At 43.9% G+C, this 18,356-nt stretch overlaps 1 protein-coding gene across 9 annotated transcripts in view; it reads left to right on the plus strand.

Annotated features, from left to right (window-relative positions):
* rapgef1b (Rap guanine nucleotide exchange factor (GEF) 1b) overlaps positions 1 to 18,356 on the plus strand; it is a 45,460-nt gene that overhangs the window by 16,130 nt on the left and 10,974 nt on the right. For 2 of the 9 annotated variants that reach the window (XM_037116867.1, XM_037116868.1), the window contains exons 2-11: positions 6,413 to 6,558; positions 8,133 to 8,311; positions 10,022 to 10,178; positions 10,268 to 10,359; positions 10,441 to 10,599; positions 11,946 to 11,996; positions 12,556 to 12,670; positions 12,796 to 12,982; positions 13,886 to 14,407; positions 15,236 to 15,438. In XM_037116867.1, coding sequence (XP_036972762.1) covers positions 6,413 to 6,558; positions 8,133 to 8,311; positions 10,022 to 10,178; positions 10,268 to 10,359; positions 10,441 to 10,599; positions 11,946 to 11,996; positions 12,556 to 12,670; positions 12,796 to 12,982; positions 13,886 to 14,407; positions 15,236 to 15,438 — 1,811 coding nt within the window. Of the gene's footprint in view, positions 1 to 6,412; positions 6,559 to 8,132; positions 8,312 to 10,021; positions 10,179 to 10,267; positions 10,360 to 10,440; positions 10,600 to 11,945; positions 11,997 to 12,555; positions 12,671 to 12,795; positions 12,983 to 13,885; positions 14,408 to 15,235; positions 15,439 to 18,025; positions 18,188 to 18,356 lie in introns of all 9 variants that reach the window. The other 7 variants (XM_037116861.1, XM_037116862.1, XM_037116863.1 and 4 more) reach the window with 7 other exon arrangements.

Here is an 18,356-nt window from a genome sequence, read left to right on the forward strand (position 1 = left end):
ATGGCTGTCCATTCCTTCTGTTCCCATGCAACCAAGCACGCAGAGGGCCTCCATCACCACATTGATATTTGCTCCCGGCCATTGACCCATGGATGGTGGGGCTGCTTTACTAGTCATTGACATACTGAGGGGGCATGTTTGTGCATGTTACTAATAGCGTAAAATATTTGCTGAAGTAGATTTTCATACAAGAAAAATATGTCAGTGTCTTGAAAAAAATGCATGAATCCTTTTCATCCAGACAAGAATTGAAATAATAGTATAGTTGTTAGTTTTGGTTTAACAAACCATGTAATACACACAGTCTAGACCAATAGTATAGTGGCTCATATCAATAGAAACACAGATACTGATTTATCTGTGACAGGCCAGTATCTGCTGATATGTGTGACTGATCTACCAGTCAGGCTCTAACTGCACGGGGTAGTTAAGCTACTCTCTATTGCTTCAGTTAAGAATTCATTTAGTGGTTTATCTTTGCCCAGTTAGAAATCGCTTATAGTTTTTTGTAATCCCTCATCTAATTCTTAGGAAGTCAAACTGATTTCAGAAGTCATTTGGAAGTGAGTGGCTGAATAAATCCAGTACTGGGATGTGTCAGTGAGCATTGATAATTTGACTGTCCACATGACATTCATCTTCTGCATCTCATTTACTCATTTGTTAAGTGAAATACAATAGATGATAACTGGACTGAGCACTTAGCATCCACTGTATCTCATTTACTTATCCTAGTAAGTGGACTGGATGCTCTCAGTCTTCCTGTGGCCTATTGTTGAGCAGCATACTCAAACAGCACAGCTGGAAGACTGTAAAACCCACCACTGGACTTCTTCCTCCATTACTTCTCAAATCAGCCATTAACCAGGGCCACACTCTATACGAGGGCTTCCTCCACTCCCTGCCATCCTTGGACTGTAGCTTGGCTTGCAAGTACACAAACTGAGGGTGCTGCATCCTATAATGCGTTGATAACCAAGGACATAAAGGGGATTCCAATTAAAAAATAAAACACAACCAGCAGGAAGCCAGCCACTACAATGGAGAGAATAAATAATTCACTAAGTACTTACCTATTTCCTGTTGAATTTTCCTCTCTTTCCTCTCCATTTTTCTCCCCGCTGTTCATCCCACATGCCTCAGGCTTGCATTCCATACTCTTGCTTCACAGCAGGTCCTGCCTGTGGAGATACGATACTCTGCGGTTTATGTTTTACAGTGTAGCAGACTGTAAGTCTCTCACTATGTCGCCAGTTTTATAGACAAACAAGGCTTCACTGCAGGCAATGTTGCTTATCAACAATGCACCATGTGTTTACATATAGCCCAGGGTGGGGTGTTTCTCATTTTCAACTTCCACTTATGTGTTTCAAGAATTAATGGATTCTGTGTCTTAACATTACAGTATTTAATGTGTAACACCAGTTACTGTCAGTACTTGTTTGGAGTAGGCTCTCTTTTGAACTCTGCTACATCTGAGTAAAGACAGTCACGTTTTCATTCAAGCTAGCAGCACGGCTTTAGGGATGGGAATAGTATGTCGATATGTTGGTCCTGACTGAAATATCTCATCAACTATACAACGGTTTGCCATGAAAGCTGGTATTGATATCCATGGAATGACTCTAGCTAACTTTCACTATAGGTCCAACAAATGAGATTTAGGACAGCCCTAGTTAACATGTTGGCATGCTGTCATTTGCATTTAGCTCAAAGCAAAGCTGTGCCCATTTACAGTCACAAAGAGCTGTAAGCATGGCTGACAATTGTTGTTTACATTCAGTTGTGTAGCCATTTAGAGTAGAGAGTGCTGTACTATAAAGAAATGCAAGTTGAAATTTGAAAGGAGCCGATTACAAATCAGAATTCTCTACATATTTCAATTATAGCTGTCATTTTTTGCTTTTATGAGAAGATTCTCATCTGAAACTGTACACACCGCTTCAGATTAGTTACCCCCTTACCTTCTTCCCTCTTCAACAGCTGGCAGAGTGACCTTGTTGACTCTTGTTCAGTCTTTTAGCAGGCTCAACAAGCCCACATATGCAGGGCTGGCACACTTTCATTGAGCAGTGCTCGCGGAAGGGAGTTCAGCAGGAGGTGACAGCTGTGTGTGTAACCTTAAGCACAGCCTCCCCTGTATCCCTCCACTCAGTTTGCATCCTATTCCTAGAGTGGGGGGGGGGGGGGGTGCGGTCAGGGCCTGACCAGCTGTCCTGTATGGATCACACACCTGTACTGGACAAGGAGCAGATCAATCTGCCAGCCTGTCAGATCTGAAGAAGATCATATGTTACCGCTCATCATTTGTGTCGAACGGAGCACAACCAGCATCTGGGATTCTGGGACTTCCTACTCAATATTTTACTGTTTAGAAGTTTGGTCAGACAGCAAGTTATTTTGGCTGTTTTCATTTACTTTGGCAGCCAGATAAATAACAGAAAGGCAGGGGAAATCCATGTTCATTTTTAAAAAGTGATATGAGTTGATAGTTGCTGTGTGTCTGAGTTGTGGTATTAGAAGAGCCCTTGGACTGGTGGAAATTCCACGGAACGATGATAGACATAACTGGCAGGCTGCTATTTTTCTGTCATCCGGCAACAGGTCTTAATTGGCAAATGTGAAAACATTTGAGCTCAGAGAAATACACACAAAATCAATTTAAGGTGTATTGCATACATTTAACAGCGTGTATTTGCCTGAGGCACCCATACATTTACACTTCTGTGTTTGTATTTATTTATAGTGCAATTAGGCTTTCGAGACAATCCAGCAACTGGAAGGCTCCCGGGACTCAGCTATACCAGAGTTGTGTGAGAACTCTCCCAGGCTTTGTTGCAGAGTCGTTCAGGCCAGAGTGTTTGTTTTAAATGTCCCCAGGGCCTTTAAAAAGAAGCAAAGTGTTAAGGCAATTTAAACGCCTCCAAAAGATATTTACATACTAAATCTTTCCCCATTTGTTCTTCATCTGATTTTAGTGACTCCCTGATTTATTTTCTAATTCCTGCACCCTTCATAGCATCTTGAATAATCTGCAAAACTAGAAAGACAAACAAACATAAACTGTTTATTATTTAATGTTGTAACGCTATGATATTCACAGCACCCTTGATTGTAGAACTGTGAACTCATCACACTGTCTGTATTCTGCAAGTGACTGCTGTGAGGTTGCAGTACAATATAGTGAGGCTCAGGGGAGGTGTGTGTGTGTCTGTGTCTGTGTGTGTCTGTGTGTGTGTCTGTGTCTGTTCAGATCTCTGTGGGACTGTTGCAGTTTACAACAGAGGAGACAAACCTCACCCTTTATGGAAGTGTAACCACACTTTACTGTTTACCAGGCTGCCTCTGCTGCTGTATTGCGCTGTATTTATAGAGAAGGGGAAAGAAAATTGGGAGCCACTAGCAGGCATCAACAATTAAAAAAGTGTTATGAACGATTGGAACAATTTTACAGTATATTACAGCATCAGTTTGCAACTCTTCTTTGTTCATTAAATTGCATTTTAAGTCACTTAAGATCCAAATATTGGCCACAAAGAGACACACCAGCATGATGACATGTTTCAACATAGGCAGCTGAAAAAAATTAAGGAAAAGAAATGCTTTCACTGTGAGGCTTCTTTCAGTCTTTGAGTCCAGGGTTAGTCAGATTCAGTGTAAGAGACATTACAACCAATGACATCACCACCTCATAACTCTGGACGGCAGCAGGCAGGCAGCTGGGGAGAGCTGGGAGGGGATGGCCGGCCCGTCTCTGGTGGAGGAGTGGAGGGTGAACGCTGAGAGGCGTACATGACTATAACAGAGCACTTCACTGTGTTCACTGTATTCTCTCCCTCTGACTGAATTTCTCTCTTTCACCGTGTTCATTTCTTTCGCTTGGTGATGTCATTTCCATGCTGAGCCAGACTTCCAGCGAACTCTAGAGGGAAGGCGGGTGGAGGTGGTTTTCTGTTCTGAGAAATGAAGCGAGAGGGAGGTGTTAGGGAACCCAATAGGAAGCAAAGGAGACAGGGGACCAGCCCCGTGTGGATGATAAACAGCTGAGCCACGGGCTCTGCAATGGTGTCTGAAGGACCAGCTGTATCGATCATGGCGATGACTCATAGTGCTGATGTCACTGCTTCTCAACTCTGGGACTTTGGGTTGCAGCTGTAAACTCACATATAGTCCTTTTGGGACAGCGTGTTGTGATGTTAGCCACAGTCCCCACACTTGTGCCAGGGATACGGGGGAAACGAGGTCAAACAGATAGGATTATGTGAGACTAAATCCATATGGAGGCCCGCTGCGCAATCAAATGCATACAGGTCCCTCTGCACTCTACCATAATATGAAACCCTGCCAGGATAGCACCCTAGAATGCAGCTTACACGGGTACGTATAGCCTCAGGATACAACAACAACCGTCCTCTCACACTGTCAGCCCCAGCATTGCTGTTCTGACTCTATTTGGGTGCAGTGAAGCAGCACAGCATCCCCTGTGGCCGAGCTACAGAGTATTGATCCAGACAGCTGTTGAGATGAGCAGGTTGTCGCAGGGTCTTCACTGTGTCTGGCCGACAAGCTGAGTTTTTACCTCTTTATTCCGCCAGTGGTGTGAAATGAAAAAAGGAGATCGCACATGCCTTTTAACACCCACATGAGGAGACTGCTATCTCTGCTACATGGTGGGTTTGCCTCTGCAGTGACATAACTGGGCTACTGATAAAGTTTACAAAAAGTCAACATCAGGCCTGTGCACGTCGTCAAACAGTTAACAGAGCTGACATGAATGTAGGAAAATAAGTTCGCCTTTCACGTGTATGCGAGAGATTTAACCTATTTGGATGTTAAGAAGTAGGTCAAATGCAGATTAAAGGTGACACCGCAGTCATGAGATATCCAGTAACTTCGTTTATTGAATCAGCCGCGCACCATTGGTAACCTGCGGAACAGCCAGTGTTGATTTATTTTTGCACAACGAGATAAAAAGTGCAGTGTAAAACCGGAGCCTTAGGGTCCATGCATGCCTCATCACATGTATCGGCAGGAAACTTCGCTAGAAGCGTTCTAATCAACATTTTTAATGACACACACAGAGCCGTCCTTGGCTGCCTCAGCAAACTTTGGCTTTTGCTCCGACTGAGGGATGATGAGGATTAAGGGTGGAGGGAAACAACAGTAGGGTGGATATGTGCATGGCATGTGGATCGATGGTGCAGATGAAAGCACCGCCCGGATGAACGTCTAGTTTGAGGCGTGTTTCTGCTGGTGATTGCTATTCAGGATTCAGTGTTTCTCTTTTGCTTGTTTTTTTTTTTCGCCATGTTATTCACTTTCTGTTGGGTTTTATTTTAAAGAATAGGGGAAAGTGATCTATATGTGCCAGCCAAACACAAAACACACACAAAACTCCCACTGGTCCTGTTTCTTACTAAGTTCTTACTGTCCATTTTCATTTACTCTATGCATAGTGTCCTTTCAAAATAAACTTGCTTTCTTCTAAACAAAGGAAGTATAATATTCAAGTACATTGCGAACATAAAATTGTGCATTGGTCATTTACATCACTTCCACATTCATATCATCCCAGAAGGATTCTGCCCGTCGGGGGAAAAGAAAAGGATTTTGAAAATGAGTATGTCTTATAGTCAATAGGTGGGTAAGCCATTGACCAATTGTCAGATCCTGCTGCCATCAAGCCGAGGGGAGATTACGCTGGGTACAGGTGTAATTTTGTAGCTGATAACAGCCATGCTTCCTACAGACTCCCTATGCTGTTATTAGTATTTATCCCCTGAGTTTGGTGTGGAGATAGAGGGAGGGGGGGCAGAGAGGTGAAGGGAAAGACTGCGAGCAAGCAGTCAATTCTCCTGGGATTAACAGAGCGGGGGACTCTCCTCTTCCCCAGATGCAATCAGCACTCTCTACAGTGAACGAGTGGGCTTCTGCTAAATTACTCCTCTGTTATGAAGCCTCTCTCAATTATGTACCATAAAGCAATTTTCATCTCAGCACTTACCAGAGTATTTTATTATAAACACACTCTTCTGCTCTGTCCTTGTCTCTCTCTGTGTGCGCTTACACATCTGCTGGAAGAGGCTGTATGACTGTGCCTTTTCTGCAGATTGATCGTTGGAAGCAAAAGAGATCAAATGAAATGCCGATGTTAAAAATACCTGGAAATGCGGATGTTAAAAATACCTAGCAATGGATATGCAAATAGTGTTTTTCTTTCCGTTAAAAATACCAGTCTTGTTCTTGTCACTGGTGTTGAGCTCTTCACAGATGAGTGGCATTGTGTGATAGTGACATCAACAATTCACTGCACTTGTGCCATCTGGGTTTATCTCATTTCTATTCTCCCCCTGAGAATATCTACCCTCCTCATCTGACCACTCAACCTTTTCTGTTTTCCCTCCGTCCACAGACTCGCAGAGGTCCCATCTGTCCTCCTTCACCATGAAGCTAATGGACAAGTTCCACTCTCCCAAGATCAAGAGGACTCCTTCCAAGAAGGGCAAGCAACTGCAGCCCGAGCCAGCAGCCAAGACTACAGAGAAACCTGTCAACAAGGTGTGTGTGTGTGTGTGTGTGTGTGTGTGTGTGTGTGTGTGTGTGTGTGTGTGTGTGTGTGTGTGTGTGTGTGTGTGTGTGTGTGTGTGGTCATGTAGCAGAAATTTTAAGTGTGTATTGTGGGAAATCCAAATCTTTCCCACCTTGTTCAGTGTGTTTGTTTGCCTATTTGTGAAACGATTGTCTTCCTGTCTTATGTTATGTGCTCCTGTACTCCATTGTGTCTGTGTGTGTGTGCAAATCCTCCCTGCTGGTTCCCACAGCTTCCCAGTCGCTGTGGCGGCTGGCTGTGCTACAGCAGGTGTCTAAACCTATAAAGACATGAATGGAACTGGGCCGCTTCCTGAATGAACTCCTCCGCTCCCTCTTAAGGCTTTTGGTGTAATGAGTATATTCCCCAACAGCCCTGCTGTGAGAGACTAGAGAAGCTGAAAGAGCCCGTTGCTGTAGCACCAACATGGCTCCAAGCCACATCACTTGATAGATAGTGCTTTGAACTGCAAACCATGGGAATAATAGAACCACAGCAAAGAGCTCAGACTGTTGTGATGGTCCAAATACTAAACGGGGTGTTGAAAGTATTTCACTGCTTACTGTTTATGGTGTTTAAAGTCCCATATTATGCTAAGTTTCATGTTCATACTTGTATTTTGGGTGAAAGAAAATTTTAATTTGCTTTAATGTTCATAAAACACACGTTTTCAGATTTTTACATTTATCTGATACGAGATACCTCTGGGAAAACCATTATACAGGCCCTTCCATTTCATTCACATAGCACAGCACAAATTTGGACAAACATGGTGGGATGTCATGAGGAAAAAAAATATACATTCACGCCATCAGCCATCATTCCTATAGGAAGTACCCTCCAGAATATATAAGATATTCTATGTTATAAACAATCAAGGAATGGAGTTGATGTTTGATCAAATATACGTAATTTAGGTCTGGACCAATATGTCAGATATTCAGTGTGTATTACCATACGCCAATTTAAACTTTATTGCCGTATACTTGTCCCTGTTGCCTCATCTCTCTATATTTCAAGGTATTGAACCCAGGTTTGCTAAATTGCATCATTTGCTTTGCTGCACTTGTAAAGGGCCTGATGACATCAACCTACTATAAGACTACTGCTGCATGTTTTATAAAGCAATCGCTCAGTTGGTGAGTGTACTGTTGAAGTGCTCTGATCGGTCGACTCTCACAGGCCTAAGCAAGCACTGCTCCTCTTGTTTCTGCATCAGCACAGACATGTTTTTGCATACGCGGCCATTTCTTGGGGCATTGCTGTGGGCGGTGAGGTTGGTTGTGACATCATATATTTACAGGAAGTGCTGGCTGCTTGTTTGAATGCACATTTTCAGAATGTGGACTGTGTGCATTTCCCCATGAGTTGAACATTTTCATACTTTCACAGTATTTAGGATGTAGACCTGCTTTATTATTGTCATCTCATATTCTACAACATAGGACCTTTAAAAAAGCCTGTCAAATGTTCGTAATCATCATTAACGTTTGTTAGGTTGTACAATTCTAAGTTGCTGTTCTGTGTTACTGCTTTTTTGTAGAAGGTTAGTCGGCTGGAGGAGCACGAGAAGGAGGTGGTCAGTGCCTTGCGCTACTTCAAGACAATCGTGGACAAGATGGTTGTGGAGAAGAAGGTGCTCGAGATGCTTCCAGGCTCTGCCAGCAAAGTGCTTGAGGCCATTCTGCCTCTGGTTCAGGTCGAGGCCAGGATACAGCACAGGTGAGTGTCATGTTTTTGTAAAGATCTTGGTTCATATTTGTTAGCTGTCAATCCTGTTCGCCCCCATGGTTTATAGCACAAGATAAAATGTTACTGATGCATTAGAAAAAGATTTTTGTCACAGTAGTATTATTCTGTTACCCTCCATCACTTGTCTCGTTCCCACTACAGATGTAATAATTCACTATGAGCCATGATGATTCATTATCACCATTCTTGCCTCTTGACGTGACCTATAATGCAGCTGGAATGCATGCAGGACGTGTCAGAACTAGCACCATGTCGACTACCACTCATTGAGATGCTCGTGAAGATTGATGATACGTTGTGAGAGACAACATCCCTCACCTCAAGGCTCCCTGCAGTTGATGCCTGAAGCCCTTAAAAATTACATTTATGTGTTACTCACAGTCGATGTGGCAACTTTCGGAAATTAATTTCACATTCAGGATGCATGAACTGATAAACTCAGTCTGTTTTTCCTTCCCCTCAGGGTAAAGTAAACCCTCTCTGTGAAAGTAACCATAGCTGCAGTTGTGTTTGGACTGTCACGACATGTTAGAACTTCTCTGTCTTTGTCTTTGTGCCTTTCCCCATCCGTCAGTACAGATGAAGGTATGGAGGTCAGAGGTGACAGATTTTGTATCTCACAGCCCTGTGTTTAGAGCCAATTGATGGATCGCTGCTGCAGCGTTGAGAAGCGGCCATCTCTGGGGATTTGACCTCCGTCTGATGTAGTCAAACCCCAGTAGATCACAGTAGAAGTTTGTCTTTTTGGCAAATAAGCTACTGTAGTATCAAGTTACTATTGTGTGAAAAACACTGGAAGAAGAATTTAACCAATTTGTCAATTGAACGATGCTTAGAAGAGGTTTTTTGCCATTCTGCTAAACATGCACCACACACTGCAGTGTTGGATTGTTTGCAGTGATTTAAATCAATATTGTCAAATAACTAGGTCAACAGTGGGTGTTACTCCTACCCGCTGCCTTGGCACTGTTAAGTTGATTAAAGTGCTTATTTGCCCAAAAGGTTAGCTATCAATCTCTTATCTGCAAACTCCACTCACACTGAGTGGTCACTCATAGCTGCAGAATTTTATTATAATATCACTATTTTTACTAACTCCCATTATAACCTATAGCCCTTTGCTTGCCTAGTCTTTCTGGGTCAAAACGCTCCACCCTTACAACTGCTCCACCATCCCTCAAATCTTTCTGCTAACCCTGCGTAGCCACAGTCGTCTCCTACTCACTGTAGGGCTAAGCTGTGCAGACAGTGGATGGATATTCGAGCACTGTGATTCAGCTGCCGCATGTTGTAACAGGCCTGTGCCACACCTTGGCGCGCACTGTTCACTACAGGCAGGAACAACACCCCCGCTTCGCTTGTGTAGTTATACACATATTTCTGTCTGCACTAGCTAGCTTATCTCCAAGCTTGTAGTCAGGCATACCTCCACTTCCTAGTTATGTAGCTTAAATAGATGATAGATATATGGAAGTGTATCATGTGCTCTTTATTCTGTCTGATTGTTATCACCTCCAGTCTAAGATGTGCCCTGTCCCATTGCTTTTTTCACACCCCTCTGTTGTGTCGTCTTGAATCGTCCACCTTTCTGCACCTCTGGTTTCCATTTCTTTTTCTCCCTGTCATTGCTGTGGCTACTCTTACCCTTGGCCCAATGCTATTCTCACACCCTTTCAACAGTTCGGCGCTGTCTTCGTGCCATAACCGTGTGTATCAGAGTCTGGCCAACCTCATCCGTTGGGCGGACCAGGTGATGCTGGATGGCATTGACCTGGAGGACAAGGAAAATGTGGCGTCTGTCACCAGTGTCATCAAAGCAGTGTTGGATGGAGTAAAGGTAAGCCCCTTTGCTCATGGAGGAAATTAAGATAGCGTTCTCTACATCCTTCTCTGGCACCACTAAAGCTGTTGTCTCTCTACTAACAGGAACTGGTCAAGTTGACCATAGAGAAACAGGAGCAGCCGTCACCAACCACCCCAAACAAACCTGCACCACCTGCTACTACCACAGCAGAGAGGTGAGTGCTCTCCAGAATACAAACGTACTCATTCAGACACACCGAGTAGTTCATTCACTCAGACAGCTTTTATCTGTGTAGCAGCGTGTCATCGGAGATGCCCTTGATAGATCGGGAGCAGGAGGTCTCGAATAAGACAGCTCCAGAAGCTACCCCTGCAGAGGCTACCTCTGACATACCAGATGAGGACGTAGCCCCTCCCAAACCTCCGCTTCCTGAGGCCAAAATGGCAGAGCTCAGGTGAGGACAAAACACACAAACACACACACACACCACAGCTGCTGTGGTGATATTCTGCATCCTCTCTATCTAGAGATTTATTTTTTTTTCGCAGTTAAGGGATGCAACTGTGAAAATTCTGGTCTTGGTTTGGTCAAAGGGAAAGTTAATAGTTGGCTGAAACATGAACATAAACTGTTACTGATGTACCGGTATGTCATGTAGCTCTATTTGTTCTAGAGCCAAGGTTGTGATTCTTCCTCATTTTAAGTTGGGGCTGTGCAATAGGACCAAATTCTCATATCCCAATCTAGGATATTTCATATCAAGGTATCACAATATAGCACATTTTCTGTCAAGACAATTAATGAACAATTTTTAATTAATGACATGCGTAGAAATTTACTCAGATTGAATTAAGCATGTATCAATGATATATAATATAAAAAGGTACAGGTTGACATGATTCTTGCATAGGTGGTAAAATATGTTAAAGGTGTTTGAGACTTTACGTGGACCACTCAGGGTTTTTGCTCTGTGTCAAACTTTTCATATTCATAATAATAACATCCATATGACAGAAGTCTTCATTTTGTCTCGGCTGCTCGGAGTACTTCCCCTGATGGGAATTACCCCATTCTGTGTTGCATTCACTGTCCTCCATGTTTGTTTGTGTTTGCGTCATTCAGATATTCTGTCTGCATCTGCGTGCCATGTGTAACAACACAAAGTGTCATCCAAATGATGACAAACACCGCCATAAAGAGTGGGATTTGTAACACAACAAAACAACAGAGCACACCACTAAATGATGGACGTTTCTCTGTCGTCACATGATATGCATCGTCGTATCGCACAGTTCTGGTTCAGAGTTTTTCTTTTTCTTTTGTTTTGTCTCCATCCAAAGAGGAAAAAGGACCACAGAAACATTGTGGCCGTTTACATTGTAATCATAAAAGCAGAAGTGACCATTCTGCATTCCAGGTTACCTTATCTTTAAACATTTTTGAAACATGTTTCACAAATATGAAATGAGGAATAAAAAGGGCTTTTAGGATGTAGGTATGTACGGGGGATTTCTGTCTTTTTATTTTCAGTGATCTGGACCATTTTGAGTTTGAAAATCAAAAACATTTTGGTGTGAAGCCTTTGTAGTTTTAGAGTCCTTTCCAATGCGATCCAGCTGCAGAACTGTCGCTCCTAATGCTCCAAATTCCAAATTCTTTACAGTCCTCCAACTTTCACACTTTATGTTTAAATATAGTGCACTTTGGTTTGTTTGTTGCTCTGTCTCTTCCTGCCTCACTCTTTCTGCTGTCTCTCTCAATTTGTTTCATCTTTGGTTTCCCTTTGGATTCTGGGAACAGAGCACAGTTGAGTGCTGATGCTGGCCAAAGGAGACCCTCTCAGAAGGAGAAGTATGTTAGCCCATAGGATCATCTGTCCTCATTGTAACATCCCACCCTAGACTCCCATAAAGCTTCTGGATTGGATGAGAGTGTTTTCGACCTGCATGGTTGCATTATCCCAAAGTTTGTGTCATCCTGGGCATCCCTTCAAGAATTCATCATCCAATCAGAAGACGGTCCAGTGCATGAGAGTGTGTGACTGACCTATGCAGTGTCTTTTTCGCTGGCCTCCATATCATGGTGCCTTTTGTTTCCGCTCTCCGTCCCCATTTTGACTTGGTATTAACTCACTGAAAATTTAGGATTGACAAGCAGGACAGCATCATGTCATAGCTGAGAGAGAGAATAACGTGAAACACCCTCACTTTCATCTCACTACCCAACAGGTGGGATGATAATGTGTGTGTTCATGTATTCATACATGAGTTTGTGTGTGTGCATACATGTCAGAGACAGCTGTGTTTGCGTGCTTGCACGATTGTCTGTATTGTCTTTGCCTCTGGCAGACAGTAGAAACATCAGACATTGCTGTTATTTCACTGTGCTATTTCTGTTTATCTGTCAATAGCCCTCCACCTGCCCTTCCGCCGAAGAAGCGTCAGTCAGCCCCTTCGCCTACACGGGTCGCAGTGGTCGCCCCAATGAGCCGTGGCTCCAGTCTGCCCTGCAGTGTCCACAGACAGGTGAGGGGAGATGGTCCATTATGGGGTGACTTCGGCGCCAGTTTGACAACATATCAACTTCATGTATGGGAAATGAATTAGTAATCAAGAAAAACAATTCTGAGTTTCTTTCTTTGTCTGTGCAGCAGCAGGACTATGAGCAAGAGTTCCTTCAGAGGCGTTTCTCTGGGGGGAGCCAGTCCTATGGCGGTGACTCTCCACGACTGTCTCCGTGCAGCAGCATGGGGAAACTCAGCAAGTCTGATGAGCAGCTCTCTTCCATGGAGCAGGATAGCGGTCAGTGTTCCCGTAACACCAGCTGTGAGACGCTTGGTAAGACCACAGACAAACAGATGGTTGGGGTTCTATAGCATCACACCCTCTTATTTAATTCAGATCCTTTAGAATTTGATAAGACAAGGCTTTCATAATTTTTTTTATCAAATAAAGTTATGAAAGACCAATTTCAAAGATTCAGCATAGATCTGTTATCAGCGTTTGTTGGCTACATCATTTACTTGTAGTCCATTTAATGCTCACATTAAACATGGTGTTAAGCAGCATGGAATATAAAATGTTGATTAGTAGTACTAAAGATCCAGATGCATAACCATTTAAGTTTAAAATATTTAAAGGTATCAATTAAGAGACTCTCCTGCATTTGACACGATCAAATGGTCATTTCTCTCAAGAGGAATCATTCTGTGCTGTTCTGGCTGAACTACAGAAACACATGGTCCATTTGCGGTCATAGAGTGGCGTTATGGAGTGATGTTTCTGTTCACTCACAAACCACACACCGAGACACAGGCGTGGAAAGATCACATTAACTGGACTGCACCCAAAAGTTTCCGTATACTGTAACCATAATGGGATTAGAGTTGGTAAACTCAGCTAATCAAGTCAACTGCTGGTGTCATTTTAAAGGTGGTATTCCAGGTTGGTTATAGATTTGAGTGTTACTTATGTTACCTAAATGTTTTCTGCACTTGTCTTTGCTATTGAACAGGTAGGGGACATAAAGGATTAGATAAAGATTGATTAAGGCCAGAGCTGAGCAAATCTTGGCATTTAGGGGCAGTGAAACCAGTTATTGGAACCTAACAAACATTTGCTATTGTGTGTCATTAAAGCTGTTCATCTCATCAAGTTGCTTAAGTTCCACTAGAGTTTTTGATTCAGTCTGAACGTATGATGATTCAAAGTGTCATTTGTACCTTTTCTTTACCTTTTCAGACAACACAGAGAATTACGACCCGGATTATGACTTCCTCCACCAGGACTTGTCAGTTGGGGATAACCTACCCCCGATACCAGTGGGAGGGTGCCTGAGCCCCCTGCCCGAGTCTCACAGCGAGTCCTCCTCCCCAGTCCCCGGACAGCATCCCTCACATCCTCGCTTCAGCGCTCCACCGCCCCAGCAGCAGCCTGAATACTGGACCCCGCAGCCCAATCAAACCAATCCCTTACAGTCCCGCATCAGCGCACCTCCTGCCCTGCCCCAGAAGAAGCGGCGCAGCACACAGACGCCGCCCTTCCCTGACGCAGGATCCAGGGTGCTGTACGAACGCTACCCCTCCCAATATGACAACTTGTCAGAAGAGGAGCGGCACCCTACACCGCCATTTCCCCTTTTCACGCCCATTTCACCCATGCCCCAGACAAATGGGGGCGTGTTCGTCGCCCAGTACATCGCCAGCGAGAATGCAGATGTCCCCGCCAGCCCACCCCCACTGCCAGAAAAGAAAAGCAGACACAGTAAGTGAGGCAAAAGAAAGGGATGGGGGACATAATTAAGGAGTGATGAAAGCAAGGAAGAAATCCTTTTAAATGAGGCAAGGAAAGGGACAAAGAATCTAATGTAGGGAAGAATAAAGGAAGGGATGAGGTTGATTTAGGATGAGACAGTGGGACACTGGCTGCACTTTGTGATTAGTTCATTGAAACATAGCTTATGTCAAGGAAATATTAAGCTGTGAATAGAGGCAGGAAGTGAATACCAGGATGTGCTACAATGGGTCCGGCTCCAAGGGCACAGAGGGCAACGTTTGGTCATTTCCCGACACACCTGCTACATCACTTCCTGTCAAGCTACTGTATTATGTCATTCCATACAGTCACTGCTTCCTGTGAGTGCAGGCACGTATTACAATGCATGACTACATGCAAGTAAGATTTCACAACTGAATTCCGACTTTACACATCACATCTTATGATCATGGTTTACTGGTGAATATTAGTTGTAGTTGCATGTTCTGTGGCTCTGAGGGTGTTTTCTCAGTCCTGAACAAATAAATGATGATGTCAATCAGGGTCATCTTGGGACTAATATGTGGATATTGACTAAAAGTACAGTTTGGTGTAGATACTAAAAACATTCCAGGTCTAGCGGATTTATATAGGTTTTATTTGATATTAGATTAGGCCTGATTGAATGGACTGGGCCTTACTGGAGGTACGTACTCTACCAGTTTTTGATAGAGATAAAAAGTCAATATATTGCTTCCTTTGCTAGCTAAGCTAACCTAACCTTAACCAAAATCAAACAATATAATCTTTATGATCTAATCCGTTTCCCTCCTCCAGTCCTCCAGTACATGCAGTTTGTGGAAGACTACTCTGAGCCGCAGCCCTCCGTCTTCTACCAGATGCCGCAGAGCGAGAGCATCTACGAGCAGCGCAACAAGCGCTTCCAGGAGGTCTACGGCTTCAACGACTCCTTCAGCAGCACTGATTCAGTGCATGAGCCAGTGCAGCCTCCAGCGCTGCCCCCAAAACAAAGGCAACTGGTAAGAGACTTCTGCATGTGCAGTTTGGTACTTTGATGAAGAGCATCTTCTCTAAACTGCCACGGTTAAAAGTAAATGTCTCTTGCAAGAAATGGTTTGATTAGCTAATTTGGACTGAGTGAGCAAAGCTGTAATTTAAATTCCTGGAATTGTTCACTTCGTCTTCCTCAAATTATGACCAAGGATTTGAAGCTGTGTAGCCTTCAGATAGTTAGAATCATGTGATAGAGAGTGTTGTAATGAGCAGCGCATTTGAACAATATAAACGACCCTCTGCAGTAGAGCTCGGTACACGTCCCGACGTGGGAAAGAATGCAGATTGCATTCTGGGGCTAAGTACATTTCCGTGGTAATCCTCATCAATTTTCTCTCCAGCCTCCTCCAACTTTGTTATCTCTCTCACCTCTTCAGTCCCTCCGCCTAAATCTCCCTGTCTCCCACACTCGCCGTTTTTGTAGCCAAAGCAGACGTCTGTGCGTGCACAGAGGTGTTTGGTTGTTAGTTGGAGATAAGACCAGCCTTTATCAGCCCCACATCAGATCCAGTCCACTTATCTTAATCTGGGTCGGTGTCTGGGTTAATTGAGACAAGAGTCTGACAGCATCATAGGGGAAAGAGAGGAAGAGACAAAATTGGACAGGTCGTAGCAGGGGAGGGCTCACTGTGATGAGCTGTGTGAGTTTTAAACTTAGAAAGACCCGAAAAAACTCTTCCTCTTACTGACGTGTGTGTAGATACATTATGAGGCCTGACAATATTGGCTGCCAAAGTTACAGCTGTTTTGGTTGTTGTTATTTTCAGTTGGATATCTGTGCATTTCTCGTCTTAATGTTCTTCTCACTGGTTTGGAGTAGGAGGGGCTCAGTTAGAAAAATGTGATGTCACTACTTAGATAAACCAATCATAGTTTGGTGCACAGCATTTGAATTAGAATCTGAAGACAGTCAAATGGTTCTTTGGTTAGTTTGAAGCAAATCGGTTCAAGCCATACTCATACAGTCCTGATGAAACCAGATTAGTTTTTTGAGTGTTCAACTAATAGTAAATTCTAGCAAAAGGTGTTTTAGCCTTGATTAGTGTTTGGTTTTAGGAGACAATGCCGGCATTCTGGAAGCAAATGAAGCAAAACGGACGTCACTTGTTTAGCAAAAGTGTCCGCATTTAATGACGTACAATATAAGCATTGGTTAGGACTTTTAAAACAGTAACAATAACATGTAATCTTTTACTTTTATATGGTGGTTGATCCTGACATTTTCAGCTGCTGTTCTCCTGTGAGTTAGCTGCTAACCGAAGTTTTTTAAATCCCCAGGATGTGGGTTGCACATAATAACATGTCATCAAAACATCAGACTTCGATCCTATCATGCCCGCTTACCTTTTGAAGACGTGCACAAGGGGTGCAACATTTGTTCCTTGCATAGACTGTAAAAAAGGGGCTATAGAAAGCAGCCTCCTGGAATAACCATGTTGGTTTACCTAGTCACAGTGGCCACATTTAGGGAAAATGCAGCAGGTTGAAATGCGCTGGAATTTCCCTTTAATAATCACCAGCGTAGAGCAGCAAAGCCAGCAAAACATTTGATGCTCTGCTAGATGGTCTGTTCTTTTGCCAAATCATCTCACATGAGACACACTTGCCTGTTTTTCCCCTCACTAATGCCTGCCATACATATTTGAGGTGACAAATTGATCTGTGGTTGGCCTAAAGCTTTGATGTGAAGAGGACAGTACATCTGTGGACAGTAAACTGATGACACTCCTCTCCAGGGTAAGCCGGATGTACAGTGTCACAGCCTTGTAAAGAAAATAGACTTTGTTGGCTGAGTGGCAGCCTACCCGGGCCACCTCAGAGAGCCTTTCTTCTTTCCCTTTGTCCGCTGGCCTCTCTCTGCCACCACAACTGTGTATTTGGAGCCGTGTGCCCAGCTTTTATTTTTATCATTCTTTTGTCTGAGCGTACTGTCGAGCCACACTCATCTCCGCTCCCGCTGCGAGGCCTAATCTGGCCTCATGTTTTGGACTTGATGAGCTCGTGGCCCAGTGGAATAAGCCTGTTTGCCTCCTCCATAAACCCGTGTTCCAGGCTTACACGCTTTGGCGACTTTACACGGCTTTGCAAAAAAAAAAAATAAAGTCATTTCGGCTGCTGCGTGGATAAGGAATTGGGTGAAAAAAAAACAGAGCGGATATAATATTGGCCCGGTTTAGAACGTGTTGTAGTTGGCCTGGTTTCTGTAAAGCGTGACGTTCAAAGAGTTGACTGGAGCGTCACTGTAGAAATAAATATGTGTAACCTGTGTTGATCTCATGACCTTCTAATAATTAGTGCTTTCTAGGAAGACTTCAGTAAAGCTAAAACAACTGATCTCCCACTTTTACCACTTTGACTTCACTCTGCTGCTGAACTTTGATTAATCTGCTCCAATTCACTCTTGCTTACTAGTTTAATCAACTGTCCCCTTTCTTTCTTCTCTTTTCTCCCCTAACACCCTGTTTACTTTCTTTGCCTTCTCATAACCCCCACTTACTCTCACTCACTTTCTTTTCTATCTTTTCTACCTTTCTTTCTTCCTCTTTGTTTCAGGCCTCCCACTCTTCCTCCCCCTCTTCTTCCTCTTCTTCTTCTCTCTCCTGCCACCTCCAGCCGTCTGTCGCGGCCATGGAGGAGGCGGGCTCTGGGCTGGGCCTCAGCATGTCCGTTTCTAACTCCTACCTGATTGGTCAAGCGTCCTTGACCACACCCACGGTGAGTCCCCCCCTCCCTAACCCCCCATGCTTAAACCGCCATCCCTCCACCTCCATTTCTTCACGCCGGTGTGGGTGCTGTGTGGTCCTGGACTGGTCCCGGGGCGGCTTGACCTCTGTGTGCTCCATATGTGATACAGTCTGTTTTTCTGCCCCTGCCCCTCTGACGG

This window comes from Acanthopagrus latus, chromosome 12 (assembly GCF_904848185.1).
Source record: "Acanthopagrus latus isolate v.2019 chromosome 12, fAcaLat1.1, whole genome shotgun sequence".
In the NCBI taxonomy this organism is placed as follows: domain Eukaryota; kingdom Metazoa; phylum Chordata; class Actinopteri; order Spariformes; family Sparidae; genus Acanthopagrus; species Acanthopagrus latus.